This window comes from Morone saxatilis, unplaced genomic scaffold (genome assembly GCF_004916995.1).
Source record: "Morone saxatilis isolate NCDOM2014 unplaced genomic scaffold, NCSU_SB_2.0 Contig5, whole genome shotgun sequence".
NCBI classification, from domain to species: domain Eukaryota; kingdom Metazoa; phylum Chordata; class Actinopteri; family Moronidae; genus Morone; species Morone saxatilis.
In genome coordinates, this window is record NW_023340095.1 from 13398058 (window position 1) to 13411193 (window position 13136).

Consider the following 13136-nt stretch of genomic DNA (forward strand, 5'->3'; position numbering starts at 1 on the left):
GAGAGAAAAAAAAAAAAAGGTTTCTCCTGTTTTAACGTCAATATGTTCTCAGTGTTAGATACATCACATCCGTACACACAACACACATTGCACACAGTGTCCCTATCAGTGTATTGCGGAATCACTATCCGCCCTGTGGCCCGGACGGCCAACGCGAGCAGTCCATAACACGAATTAAGAGTGTTCATGCGCGCAGCGCTCACTGTTTTGTTGAAGATGGCGCGTACTCAAGCCTAGCGAGCGAGCCCCGTCTCCTGGCAGGTCGACGGTCGTATGGCTTGCGTGCCTGTTTACGATTCATGAAGTGTTTTGTTTTTAGCTGTTCATTGTTTTATCTTTACGCCAAGTAGGGTGGAACAGGGGTTGGTTCATTATTCTGCGCTGTGTGTGGCAAGTTTCAGTGCAGTTTAAAAGGCACATTTAGAGTTCGTGTTTTAAAGGGGGGATAACGGGGCTGTAAGAGTTGGATTTTACGGTATTCTATGAGTGATATATAAAGATATAATCTTGTATGTGTGTGTGTTGAGGTAGAATAATACATTGATGTGTTGATCCCTCACGAGGAACAATTGTTTGCGTGATGAACGCCCTGATCCTTACCTCCGCGTGCAGCGGGCTGCCGTCTGACAAGTCAAAACCCGGGGTTAGAGGTACAACGTCATTGCGTTCACTGGTTACGGAAGTGATACTGGTTAGCGGCACATGCTGATTCTCTTCTCCCTTTTTTTTTTTTTTTTAAAAACGCGTTGAGGCTAGTAGACGAGCTAATGCTACCACCAGGCCTTCACGCTGTCTTAGATAACGTTACTACCGGTGACCGTGTGCCTGAGTGAAACCAAACCACCCAGCCCCGGGTCGGTGAGTGTGTGATTGTGGCACATGAAACGTATCTTCGCCTCCACAAGTCGAGAGAGAGAGAGAGAGACTACAAAACGAGTGATTAAACACAACGCTAGCTGAGGAGCTTTAGCCTCACGTCGCTTTCAACGCAGCGCTCGTCGCAGTGTTAATGTAACGTTTGTGTGGTTTATCTGAAGTCTTGTGATTGTGATTCACAGTCTGCGCATTGTAAGATTCATTCAGCCGACATGTGGTTTGTTATTATCCGTAACTTTATAGCATTTAAATGAGTCGTTCAGCCGGTCAGACCCGGTTTGTCTGCAGCAAATCCCGCCTGTTAGTTGACCTGCTGGCAACTTATCAACAGCAAAAGTTGTGATTGATCATTTCGATTGATTATATCTGTGTTTCTCTCCCTCCAGGTGATCAGTAGAGGTGATCAATAGAGGTGATCATGGGGATCAAGGTTCAGCGCACTCGGTGTTTCCTTGACATTGGAATAAGTAATGTGCTCGGTAAGAGAGACAGAGCTCCACTTTCTGACTACTTACTCATTCATTCACTCAGCTGTCAGTTTATTAGGTGATTTATTGTAAAAAGTAATGTATTCAGTATAAAAGTCGCTTAATAAATGTCCTTTTGGAGGATGTTTTTTGTTTTATAGTACTAACATTAATCAGATAATCTGGATCATTGATAGGGCTGCACGATTAATCCAAATATTAACAAATATAAAATATACACATTTTGCTGACAGGACAGCATTATATTGAAATACTGCAGTTCATTCAGAGATGTATCGTTCTCCAGATTTAAGATGATGTTTGTTTGGTACAGAGCTTAAAAAAAAAATCCAGTTTTAATAGTTTTTTTTAGTAATAATTTGAATTTTGGTACATAAACGATCATGACCACGAATCGTGGGTTGTATCACAGTCGCAGTATGTCAAAATAATTGCAGTCTGATGTGTTACCATATTGTGCAGCCCTAATACTAAACTTAAAGTGACCATAACGTCCATTCAGGACCTCTCCTAAAGGGTTCCAGTAGGATATCTTGCAAGGCTGTTGTGTTAAACAGCATTACGTTTAGTTCGATGCACCTTACGAACTGACAGCTGAAGGTAATTTCTCATGACGCTAAACCAAACTGAAGGAAGTAACGGCGCTGTTTCCTCACAGTCGGCAGGGTTGTGGTGGAATTGTTTTCAGACATCTGTCCCAAAACCTGTGAAAACTTCAGATGCCTCTGCACAGGTGACTCATGCGTTTTCTCCTCAAGAATATGCCAGAAACTGTTTCCCATCCTGGCAGTGTGATATTGATGAGTACTGTGTTTTCATTCAGGTGAAAAGGGCATTGGCAAAGGAACCCAGAAACCGCTGCACTACAAAGGATGTCTGTTCCATCGAATTGTAAAAGACTTCATGATTCAAGGAGGAGACTTCAGTGAAGGTGAGTTAATGGTTAAAAAGTACATAGCATAGTCAACAAAGTATAACATTAACTAGATCCAATGTATTTTAATAACCAGCCAGTCTTTAAACACCATAAATCTCCTTCCTGTAGCAGCCCGCTTGCTTATGTTTTTATTTGCTCTCTGGTGTTGTAGGCAACGGAAGAGGAGGCGAATCCATCTATGGAGGCTTTTTTGAAGGTAAAGAGGCCGCTGTCAGAGCTGTCAGTAGTTATCCAAACCGACGTTGGCTTCAAGATGGCAGTACAATCTTATCCTTTTCCCCCAGATGAAAGCTTTGCTGTTAAACACAACAAGGAGTACCTGCTGTCTATGGCCAATAGGGGCAAAGATACAAATGGATCACAGTTTTTTATGTAAGCAGAATATGTCTATTTCCACATATTAGACATTTTATGCTTTATTCGATTATTCTGTAACTACAAATAATTCTATGCCTTTTTTCTTGAATGGCCTCTTGCGACACTTCAGAACAACAAAACCCTCGCCACATCTGGATGGGTAAGTTCCTCTCGACGGCATCTCAAATCCTGATTCATTGCCTAGTGCACAGTGTACACGGTGTTTGTTTAGTTTGACCAACATAGCTACTGTATTTTCTCAGTGTCCATGTGGTATTTGGTCATGTGATCTCTGGCCAAGAGGTTGTCCAAACCATGGAGAACCAGAAAACAGATCCTAATAGCAGACCGTATGCCGAGGTGAAAGTTTTGAACTGTGGAGAGCTCGTCCCTAAATCTAAAGGTTTGTTTGTTTGTTTGTTTTGAAGCATTTTCAGTACTTCCAAAATAAGTTTCACACTTACAACTGTCATTTTCGTAGATTGACATTTTCTAATAGACTATTTCTAAAATATTTGCAGCAAAGAAAGATGCAAAAAAGAAAGAGCGAGCCTCTTCCAGTTCCAGCAGTAGCTCCAGCGACTCTGAGAGCTCATCACAATCCTCCTCTGATTCTGAAGAGTCCGAGAAAGAATCTAAGAAAAAGAAAAAGAAGGCAAAAAAGCTCAAAAAGAAACAGAAGAAGGACAAGAAAAGGTACAGAATTTATTTTCATATTTTTACTGTCTACAGTGTAAACGGTGAATAGTGTCTTCATCCTGAGCTGTAATGTCTTTGTAGTTCAGAGGCTGAAAGTGCTGAAGAGAAGGAACAAGAAGAGTTGGTTACATCTACTGTACGTCCGGAAGAAATTCCACCTATCCCAGAGAATCGATTCCTCATGAGGAGGAGCCCCCAGGCGGTCCAGAAGTCAAAAGAGGAGCCTGAAAAGGATCAACGGAATAAAGAGGAAAGGCCGAGAGAAAGGTTAGTCTGCTCGACAAACAGCCGTTACGACAAACATCCAAACGTAATAACATTGTCAGTTAATTTTCCTGCCTCTTCTTTCTGTCCTTAGTACTGTCACAACATATAATTCTCAGTCAGCCTATCACAGAAGGCTGGTGATGACACGATCTGGGAGGAAGATAAAAGGCAGGGGTCCAAGGGTAGGTGCACTGCAACTGCAATTGTGTCCACTTTTTCATATTCTGACTCATGCGAGAGGGATGTGTTGCTTTTATAATGCAGTGAAACATCATTGCAGATTTGTAAGACTTCTATCTTGACCAGCGTTGGTTCCAGTCAGTGATTGGTTTGTCATTTCTCCCATCCAGCGGTATCGGACTCCGTCACGCTCCCGTTCGAGGTCCAGAGACCGCTTTCGACGCAGTGAAACCCCTCCACACTGGCGTCAGGAGATGCACCGTCAGAGGATGAGGGCGGTAACTGGAGAGCGCTGGATTAAGGGTGACAGGTAAGAGAACCTCACTTTGACTTATTAAAGAGAAAGTAAACGCAGTGTTCCCAGTCAGCCTGTCAGTTGTCATGTTCTGTAGGTGACGTTTACACCTTTACACTTTTTTTTTTTTTTTTACAGAGGTGACATGAATGAGGCCAAGGAAGAGGCTGCAAAAACTCCAAGAAGAGAGAGACGGACCTCCAACGCAAAGCATGAACACGCGTCTGAGGGTAAAAAAGACAAGAAAACTCGGTCACATAGATCCAAAAGCAAAGAAGAGGACACCGTTGAGAAGGATGAGAAGCAAAGCAAACACAAGGCAAAGAAAAGGGATAAATCTCAAAGCCGCAGTAAGAGCAGGGAAAAGAGTAGGAGGTCAAAAAGCAGAGAGAAGGCTCAGAAGCACAAAAGTGACGACAGAAAAGGTCGCTCAAGGAGCAAAGACCGAAGCGCTAGTAAGAAAGAAAAGGAGTCAGAATCTAGTAACAGTAAAGATAGAAATAAAGGCCACGAGTCTGATAAAAAGCATAAAGAGGACACCAAAGGAAGAAATGGTGAGAGAACTAGGACGAAGTCACGAAGCAAGGAAAGAACGACAACAAAAGATGGGTACAGATCTAGTAGCAGGAACAGGGATAGGAGTAGACCTGAAGGGTCGAAAGACAAAGAAGAAAAACGAGACAAAGACAGAGAGCGGGGCAGAGAACGGAGCAGGAGTCAGGAAAGACGACACAACAGTGACAGGGAGAATAAGAAGCGAGGAACGTCCAGGGATAAGGAACATAGAACAAGAAGTCCAGACAGAAACAAGCCTAGAGACTCGCACAGAAGCAGGCGCTCCAGAAGCAAGAGTAACAAGAGAGACCATAGCAAAGACCGGTCATCTCATAGAAAGGACAAAGACAGAGAAGCTGCCAACCACAGGAGGAGACGTAGCAGCAGCTCCGAGAGTGATAGAGACGAGAAAAGGAAGAGCCAAAAGAGCCCAGATTCCAAACGGAGCAGAGCAAAAAGTACCTCCAAATCCAAAGACCGAAGAAGTCCGGCTAAACCGAGACCAGATAGTACGAAGGGCAAAGACAGAAACGACAGCAAGAGGAATAAATCGAGCTCTAGCTCAAGCTCCGACAGCGACTGAGCCCGTGATGATATCGTAAAGAAATAGATTTGGGGAGGGGGGGGAAGAGTTCCTATTTTATACCGCCTACACATGTAGTATGCAACACCAGCTTTCCATCTAGAGTGGGACTTGTTCACATTCCTCATTCAGTGCAAAAAAAAAAAAAAAAACACTCCCAGGTTCAGCCAAAACTAACATGATCCAAAAGTCTGTCAAAGCGAATTCCCAAAGCTGTTAAGAACTGACTGATTGCATAAGAAGCCATGCTTGAAGATAGAAGCCGTTGTAAAGGCAGACTGCGGCGTCCTTTTGAGCTTTTGGCACTGAATAGGTGTAGATTCGTCCCCCGTTAAGTGCATTACACTGTCGATGGGTAGCTGAAGCTGCATGGCCAGTTTAGAGAAAATGGATTTGTGACTGCAAAAAGCAACTTAGCAGCGAGTATAAACGTACCAGGTTTTCTTTATAATTGTACTTTACCAGAGGAAGTCCGTTTTTCTTTTTTTAAATTGTGGATTCTTTGGTAAATTATATTTTGGGTTTACAATAGCTACAATTTCAAACTGTTTATAACAAGCAGATTCAAGGTTTCACTGTAACAGAGATCTTTTAAATGTCTTTGTTGCCCCCTTTAATGTTATTTAACAGTCGCTGAAGGGGATAAGGACTGTCTGATGTTTACCTGTCCATTTTATTTTTTTACTGCATCAATCAATTTGAAAGCACTCAATTTCTTGCATGCTTATCCCTGTCATTGTTAGATGAAATATGTACATTTGTACATCCACCACCTTTTACTGTAATCTTANNTGTTTTTGTTTTTTTATGAAAAAAAAGTTAATGTCTTACTGTAAGTACAATATAAAATCAATTTGTATAAATTGTGATTTGTGCAAGTTGGTTTTAAGAAGTCGACTGCAGTGAAGAATGAATTAAAAAGGCTCAACTTTGATTTTAATAAATTGTTTAATATTCTGTAAATGCTGTCACAAAACACAATCTATCTATTGGAGGCCCAAACATTATTAGCATCCAAAGTTACAGTAATCAACAGTGATAACGAAACTGTTAACGTGTTGTTTTCCAGTGTCGGGTTCAATCACCTGCCGTGGTGACTAATGGCTCGGTTCAGTGTCAACTACGGTCCACATTTTTAGCCCAGACGAGTCTCGGGGGAGTTGATAAACAACATTCACAGAACAATTTGTTGTGTGAGTAATTACAGAGTTGCCGCTCTGTAATGCTCTCACTGTGGGGGTTTTGGGGGATGTTGACCAGAAGTTACTTTCTCTACAGAATATATGAAACTTTACAGAAGTAGAACATCCCTGCAAACAATTGTGTCCAAAACCACTCCCTGTTTACTATATAGTGCACTCTAAGAGTGTGAAAATCACACTTTCTATCATACATATATACTATACTACGCTACATTTACACAATGGGATTAAACAAAAAATAGTAACCACGACTTGGCATGGAGATGACAGGTCGCTGGCTGCACCCGAGTGTTATACAAGAAGACACCCCACAGACACTTTTATCCCACAAAGCAATGTGTTGTATTTTCTGAACATAAAAGATGTGCAGCACTACACCTGGAAGTGATGACTAAATAATTCTTAGTGTCCAAAATCCCATTTTACTATCCACTATAGGGCAAACTATTGAGTGTCTATTTTATACAGAGTGGTGAGTGAGGGAGTGATTTCAGACATTTTAAGGATGTTATGAAACATTCTGCGTGTTCAGAGATGGTCAATTTTTGGGGAACAGCTAAATTTGCCAGCTGGGAGTGACCTGTCACCTTATCACCACGTAAATCCAAGTCGTCTCTTTGCGTCTTCAATATCTTCAGCCTCATTAAGCTTTTTAATGTTCTGGGTGGTGCCAGAGACATATTTGGGCATCTGAGCGCCAGTGCGGTCCTGAACAAGGTAGCTAGCCCTGACTCCATTAAACACGGGACCGAACCCTCCACCGATACCTTCCCTCGCTGCTTTACGAAGTGGAAACACATTTCGCTGAGCCTCCGCTGCAGCTTTTATGACGTGCTGTGAATACTGCTGGAATTCGTTTTCCTCCTCGGCAATGAGTTCTGAGTTTTTCTCTTCAAACTCGTGTTCGTCTCTCCGCAGCTGCTGGTGCCTGGTGCTTTTCTCAGCCTGAAAGATAAACGACAAGCAAGTTGTTTTTCAGGGCCATGGCTAATGTTAATGTTTTGCAATGATGTGCAGTGGAGGTAGTTTTACCATTTTTGTGGCATTGAAGTCTTGTAGTTTCCGTTCATCTTCTTTCATCTTCCGAGTCTTCAGTTGTTGTTTCTCAGAAAATATTCTGTCAGCCTCTTTCTTGGCCAGAAGTGTCTCCTGGGCGTTCTGCTTTGCCATTTTGTCCCTCTGCTCCTTTTCTTGTCTCTGATGAAACATAGTTTGTGTTACAGGTGTGATAAAAGTTTAAACTACAGCCGGATCAACTTAACATTATTTGAACCCACAGGTTACAACCCTAAATAAAAGACCAATAAGACCAGTACAACTACTTACACGATTACTTAATACCATTACAGGTTTACATGTTCTCTACTTTTCTCATAGTAGTGTTGTGATTGAGTACATGAGCACAGTATTAGGCCCGATACTGCTATTGGTGCACCCCTGCGTATGTAGTAAAAGTATTTTGCAGACCATCAAACTCGCGTTACCATGAATTCTCTGTGCGCATTGATCGTCTTGAGCATCGCAGCCCTCTTCTTCCCCTCCTGCCACCGCTGCTGTGCCTCTTTGGCTTCCTGCTCGGCGGCAGCCTTTGCGATCCTCTGCTCCTCGCTGTGGGTGTTCTCCTGCTGTGTGACTGTCAGTTTGTTCATGATCCTCTCTCTGCACACCTGGGCCTCTCTGAAGAATCAAACAAGTATGACCGTGACACCCGGTGGAGTCACTGTTCCTGACACTGGGTGTTTTTTTCTTCTTTTGCTGGGTCTTACCTGAGCAGTTCTTTCTCTCTGTCTTTCCGTAACTTCATCATTTTTTGCTTTGCGGAGAGAAAAAGTTTCCTTTGCTCCTCTTCGGCCTCCTGTTTCTGTGCATCCGCTGCTCTTATGAGGTCCCTATTGGTGATATGCTCCTGTAAATACAGAGTAAACAGTAGTAAATGTGTGTTATAAAATAAGCATACAAATGCTAGATGACCCTGTGCTGCTAAGATCCTACCAGGTGAGCTTGCATTAGGTTTCTCTTCTCCTTAGCTTGTCTCTCTTCCTCCATTCTCTGCTCCCACTGATAGAGTTCTTTGAGATGTTGGGTTTCCTCTCCGTCCTTCTTGTTCTCTATCACCTGTCGCTCTCTCACCGTCTCATGTTCCTTTATCCTAAAGGAAAGGAATCATGATCTTCAAGTAGTTTTACCATACAATAGAGACATATACAAGTAAAGACATAGAGAGCGCTGTGATATCTTTAATCCTGTCCAGCATGCTCAAAGGCTGGTTCTCGGGGCCGGATGTGACACTTACTGGTTTTTCAGGTCCTCCACAACCGCGCGTCTTTGGAGCTTATTCTGAAGCGCTTTCTCCTGCTCCTGTTTCAGGGCCTCGTCCTCTCTGGTCTTCGCCATGTCCAAGAAATCTTTGTCCACATCTTTCGAGGCACTCTTGATCCGTTGCTTCAGCTCAATCTGAGCCTCCCTCTCCTTCAGCACCTCTGTCAGCAAGAGCGCACGCTGTGGAAGTAGTCACAATCACTCATAATCCCAAAACTCCAACGTATGGTTAAAACGTGTAGAAGTGATAATAATTCTGAAGCGATACAAACATGTAATCCTTTGACTCGGTCAGTCTGATAATACAGCTGAGTCTTGGCTTTCTCAATGGCCTCTTTACGCTTCTGCTCCTGATATTCGGCCTCTTCTTTATCAGTTGATTTCCTTTTCTCCTCCTCAATTTCCTCTCGAATCTTCTTTGCCTCCAGCTTTTTTTGCCTTTGACCCTTTGATAAACGTAAACATACAGAGTGTTATCTGTTGCTTTAATGCAGTCTATTGCCTTACAAGCACTTTTAAATGTAATAAAGCAAATGTTAAAGAAACAGGCAACTTACAGCGATGGTGTTGGACCACAGTTTCACAACCTCTTCTGATTTCAAGTGCAGGGCCTCTCTCTGTTTCGCTGCCTCGCTCATAGTTTGCTTGTCTTTATTAACCCGGTTCAGTTCATCTTGGATCCTCAGCCATTCAGCCTTGGTTAGGACGGTGACCTGTCGGAGGTCCGGCGGCTGCATCATCCTGCTGGGTTCCTCAGCTGAAGACACTATTTAAATAAAAAAGGTGTATATACCCTAAGAGGGCGTCCTGTAAGTCGAATGCTACGTCTTGAACTTTATTTAAAATAGTCAAATACAATAATAATTACACAATGATTTGGATGCAGATGTGATAAGTGGTATTATTTAAGGTGATGGATATAGTGAGTTGTCTTTTGACATAAATTAGCTTAGAGAGGAAATATGGTCAGGTGATAATCATTGATAATCAGATTTTACTACATGGCACTGCCACCAAAATTATGAGTTGTATTTTTTTTTAACAGTTTATTGTTTGTGTAAATGTGTGTATACTGTGTGTAAAACTGCCCAGAAATATTTTGAATTGGATTATTTTAAACTAAATGCATGTAAATGTGTCTGTTTATAGGCAAAAACTAGTAGATAGAATAAATGCAGCAATTCAAACAGCAATTACAGAAACTATGGATGAACTTTTAAGCTTAATGTTTAATAAAGTGAGGTAAAACAATCCTGGAAACTGTAGTTTAATGGGGTGAGGTTGCACTAAAATCCTAGAGAAGGCCAATGACAAAATACTCTGTACAGTCACACCCCGATTATTAAAAAATACCATTGCACAGGAAGTTATTTTCTTTTGAAAGTGTCTGAGTTTGCTCATGAGCATGTCATTGAATCAAACAGCCACATTGTTCTGAATAATGCTTCATGTTACTGCATTTCACAGCTGCTCTTACAATCAAAGACTTATTGACTGCACACACATATATATATATAACTTATATATATACATATTGTTTATAAGCCCTAACAGCTTCTCTTACCTCTCTTACTGGAGCCTCTCCGTCGGCCGTACTCAACCACGGATGTCATTCGATAGATATATTGTGTTAATGAAGAAACAAACGCTACCAAGCATTAAAACGTCCCCCTGTTAGCTCGGGTTAAATCTCTCCAGGTTTACACACACACATCCGAGTCAGGGTCCGCATTTGTTGCCTTGTATCCGGGCAACGCTTGAACCAATCAGAAGCCGTTCCGCTGGTCGACGACAGGTGGCGCTGTTTGTTAAGCCTCATTTATAAAGTCTGCTTTTATATGAAATGTGAACTCTAAACTCAAAAATGTGGGCATCCTTGCTCTTTTTCTTCGGGCAATGCAACATTTCCTCCAGAAAAATACTGATTTAAAACTTTTTTTTACAAATATTTCTTTAGTTTGCCATGAAATAAAAAAACTAAATTCCTACAAAAAGATTTAGTAAATTAGGTGATGCTTTTAATTTGTAATTAAACTCACCTGTGTTCAGCTGCAGGTGTCTGTAATTCAAAGCAGGAACTAAAGGATCCCACTGTTGAGAGAGAGAGGCCTTTAAAAGAGAGACTAAGTCAGACATTTTTCTTGGTAAAGTAGATGACATCCTCTCTGTGTTTGTTTACGGAAAAAACTGGATCCCTGGCAGTCAAACGTGGATGTTTTATGGTTGCTTCGCTGCTTTTCCATTGAATCTGGAACTCAGGAGGCATTTTTGAAGCCTAACATTGAACCCACAGTCAGATTAAAGATAAAACAACCGATAAATACACTGAATATGTAACTGGAATCTCTTTTAACTGTGTCTCAACTTACATTTCTAGTGTTATTATAGTTGATTCGTGTCAAAATTACCTTTAATTAGTTACGAATTGTGCTTCATGTTGCTGTATATTCCTAAAATAAGTTAGAGCTGCACTGTATTACAGCTGAGTGAGAGGAACATGAAGTTAAACGGTCCTCTAACTGGATAACATAGATTCATAAGACCAAAACATGCTTTCTCTGCGTGTGAACTAAGTTACATGACAAAATATATTCTGGTTTATAGCCGAACAGCAGAACTGCTTTAGGTTCATACTCAACTCCAGACACTGATTGTTCTTCCCGCTCTGAGCCTGTTCAGAGGAATGGAAACATCACAGCAGACACAGATACTTTATGGACACTCGTGTAAATTCTGCATACAAACAAATGCCAACCAGTCTTCAATGTGGTGTTTAAAGCAGCTATAACAGTAGGATTATGACAGATGTGACTTACCGAGCTGACACTAAGATCAGGGGGCTGTCATGTGCAGCTTAATGAGTCAGGTGATGAACTGTGTCTGTTAAATTAAGACTTGGACTTGCCTGACCTGATCTACTGTTAAATGAACGGAGATGGACAAGCGATATTCCTTCAGGGATTCAAATAATTTCAACATAACACCTATATTTCATTACAATAGCTTTGTATGAACTGACTGTGTGTGTTTGTGGTGGTTACATCTCTATGGTATCATCATAGCAACCTCATAGGAGCTACATAAATGACTCTGTTGTAGCTATAAAGCAGGATTTTACTGTTCTGGTTGATTGAGGTGGAGCTATTTTTAGTTTTTACTGCAATTAATGATTATTTTTAGTCGCATTATTATGGATTAATCTACTGATTATTTTCTCTATTGATCGATGATTGTTTGGTTTGTAAAAATTTTTCAAATAGTGATTAATATCATCACAATTACCTAGAGCCCAAAGTGATATCACAGTACTTGTTTTGTCCAACCAACAGTACAACATTGAAAATTAAATTAAAATAATTAAGCAGAAAAATGTTCACATTTGAGAAGCTGAAACCATGAAATGTTTTACATGAAAAATGATTTAATCAATCAGCTAATTGAGTAATGGACTAATCTTTCCAGCTGTATTAATTGTTGGGTAGTTTAATTTAATACTCTTCATATGTTTTGTATAACTAGTAGCCTAACTAAAGCTGTCAGATAGTTGTAGTGGAAGGAAAAATACAATACTATTTGTAGAAAGTGGCATGAAAAAGTGAAGTAGGATGCTGAAAGTCAGTCAGAGTTGTTGGTGGTGCTAAGAGAAAGTCTGTCTACACAATGAAATCATAGTAAATGCATGCAATTCTCAGTTTTTGCATTAAAATGATAATTTAAAGCATATTTAACAACATTTTTATAACTTTTTAGCAGATAAAACAAGACAAAAACAAGACAAAATCTCCTTCCTGCCATAAATACCAGTGTTTACATGTAAATCTGTATTTGAAAAAAGGAGAAAGTGATTATAAGTTTAAACATTTTACTGATCTAATGTCATTATATCAGATTTTAGGGGGTGCTGCAGCCCCCATCCTGCACCCCCAGGGAATAAACATGTGAAAGCATCAGTAAAATTCATGCATAATGAGTCCTTTATTAGTACATTTCAGCTGATAATACTTCCCCACTAATAACCAAATGAAACTGGGCCCAGCAGTGGCTCTGAACTGGTTTCCAGTATGAAAGGGGGGGCCTCCTTTAGGTTACGTCAGAACAGGAGATGCAGGAGGGGCGGGTTTACTATCAAAAAGGGGGCTGTCTTAAACCCCAGATAACCATTCAAAACCAACAGAGGGAAAAAAAACAAAACTTCCCGTGTCCATCACTTTCACGAAGGCACCATCCACTGAACGCCAGTTGCCCACCGAGCAGCAGCCCGGAGACAGAAACCCCTCCAACATGGCCCCGATCTCCATCAAGAGTGTGTTAATCAGTGAGAGTGTGGACCCTCGCTGCAGGGCGATCCTGGAGGAAAATGGCATCCGAGTCACGGAGA

At 41.2% G+C, this 13136-nt stretch overlaps 3 protein-coding genes across 3 annotated transcripts in view; 2 read left to right on the forward strand and 1 right to left on the reverse strand.

The window, feature by feature from the left end:
* Positions 1–1262: 1262 nt before the first annotated feature.
* ppig (peptidylprolyl isomerase G (cyclophilin G)) lies at positions 1263–6200 on the forward strand (the record flags this gene model as incomplete). Its single annotated transcript, XM_035676597.1, is given in 12 exon segments — positions 1263–1355; positions 2023–2097; positions 2188–2295; positions 2453–2497; positions 2586–2673; positions 2789–2818; positions 2922–3061; positions 3180–3354; positions 3439–3624; positions 3716–3806; positions 3975–4114; positions 4238–6200. Coding segments are annotated over 12 exon segments (2139 nt in total). The 3' UTR covers positions 5238–6200.
* A 289-nt stretch (positions 6201–6489) lies between these two features.
* Positions 6490–10481, reverse strand: ccdc173 (coiled-coil domain containing 173). Its single transcript, XM_035676598.1, has 9 exons — positions 10323–10481; positions 9316–9524; positions 9031–9204; positions 8733–8938; positions 8432–8588; positions 8206–8345; positions 7924–8116; positions 7472–7636; positions 6490–7384 (listed from the first exon to the last, which is right to left on the reverse strand). The coding sequence occupies exons 1-9, from the start codon at positions 10369–10371 to the stop codon at positions 7031–7033; spliced, it is 1647 nt and encodes a 548-aa protein (XP_035532491.1). The 5' UTR covers positions 10372–10481; the 3' UTR covers positions 6490–7030.
* A 2461-nt stretch (positions 10482–12942) lies between these two features.
* phgdh (phosphoglycerate dehydrogenase) overlaps positions 12943–13136 on the forward strand; it is a gene marked incomplete in the record, with an annotated part of 8098 nt that continues 7904 nt past the window's right edge. Inside the window, 1 exon segment of the mRNA XM_035676822.1 lies at positions 12943–13136. Coding sequence (XP_035532715.1) covers positions 13040–13136 — 97 coding nt within the window.

Excerpts from the sequence above, each read along its gene's own strand:
- ccdc173 (XM_035676598.1), bottom strand. The coding sequence starts at position 10,371 with ATGACATCCGTGGTTGAGTACGGCCGACGGAGAGGCTCCAGTAAGAGA. Across the intron at positions 9,205-9,315 it reads TGTGGTCCAACACCATCGCT|GGTCAAAGGCAAAAAAAGCT; the intron begins GTAAGTTGCCTG and ends CGTTTATCAAAG. Across the intron at positions 8,589-8,732 it reads GTGGAGGACCTGAAAAACCA|GATAAAGGAACATGAGACGG; the intron begins GTAAGTGTCACA and ends CCTTTCCTTTAG.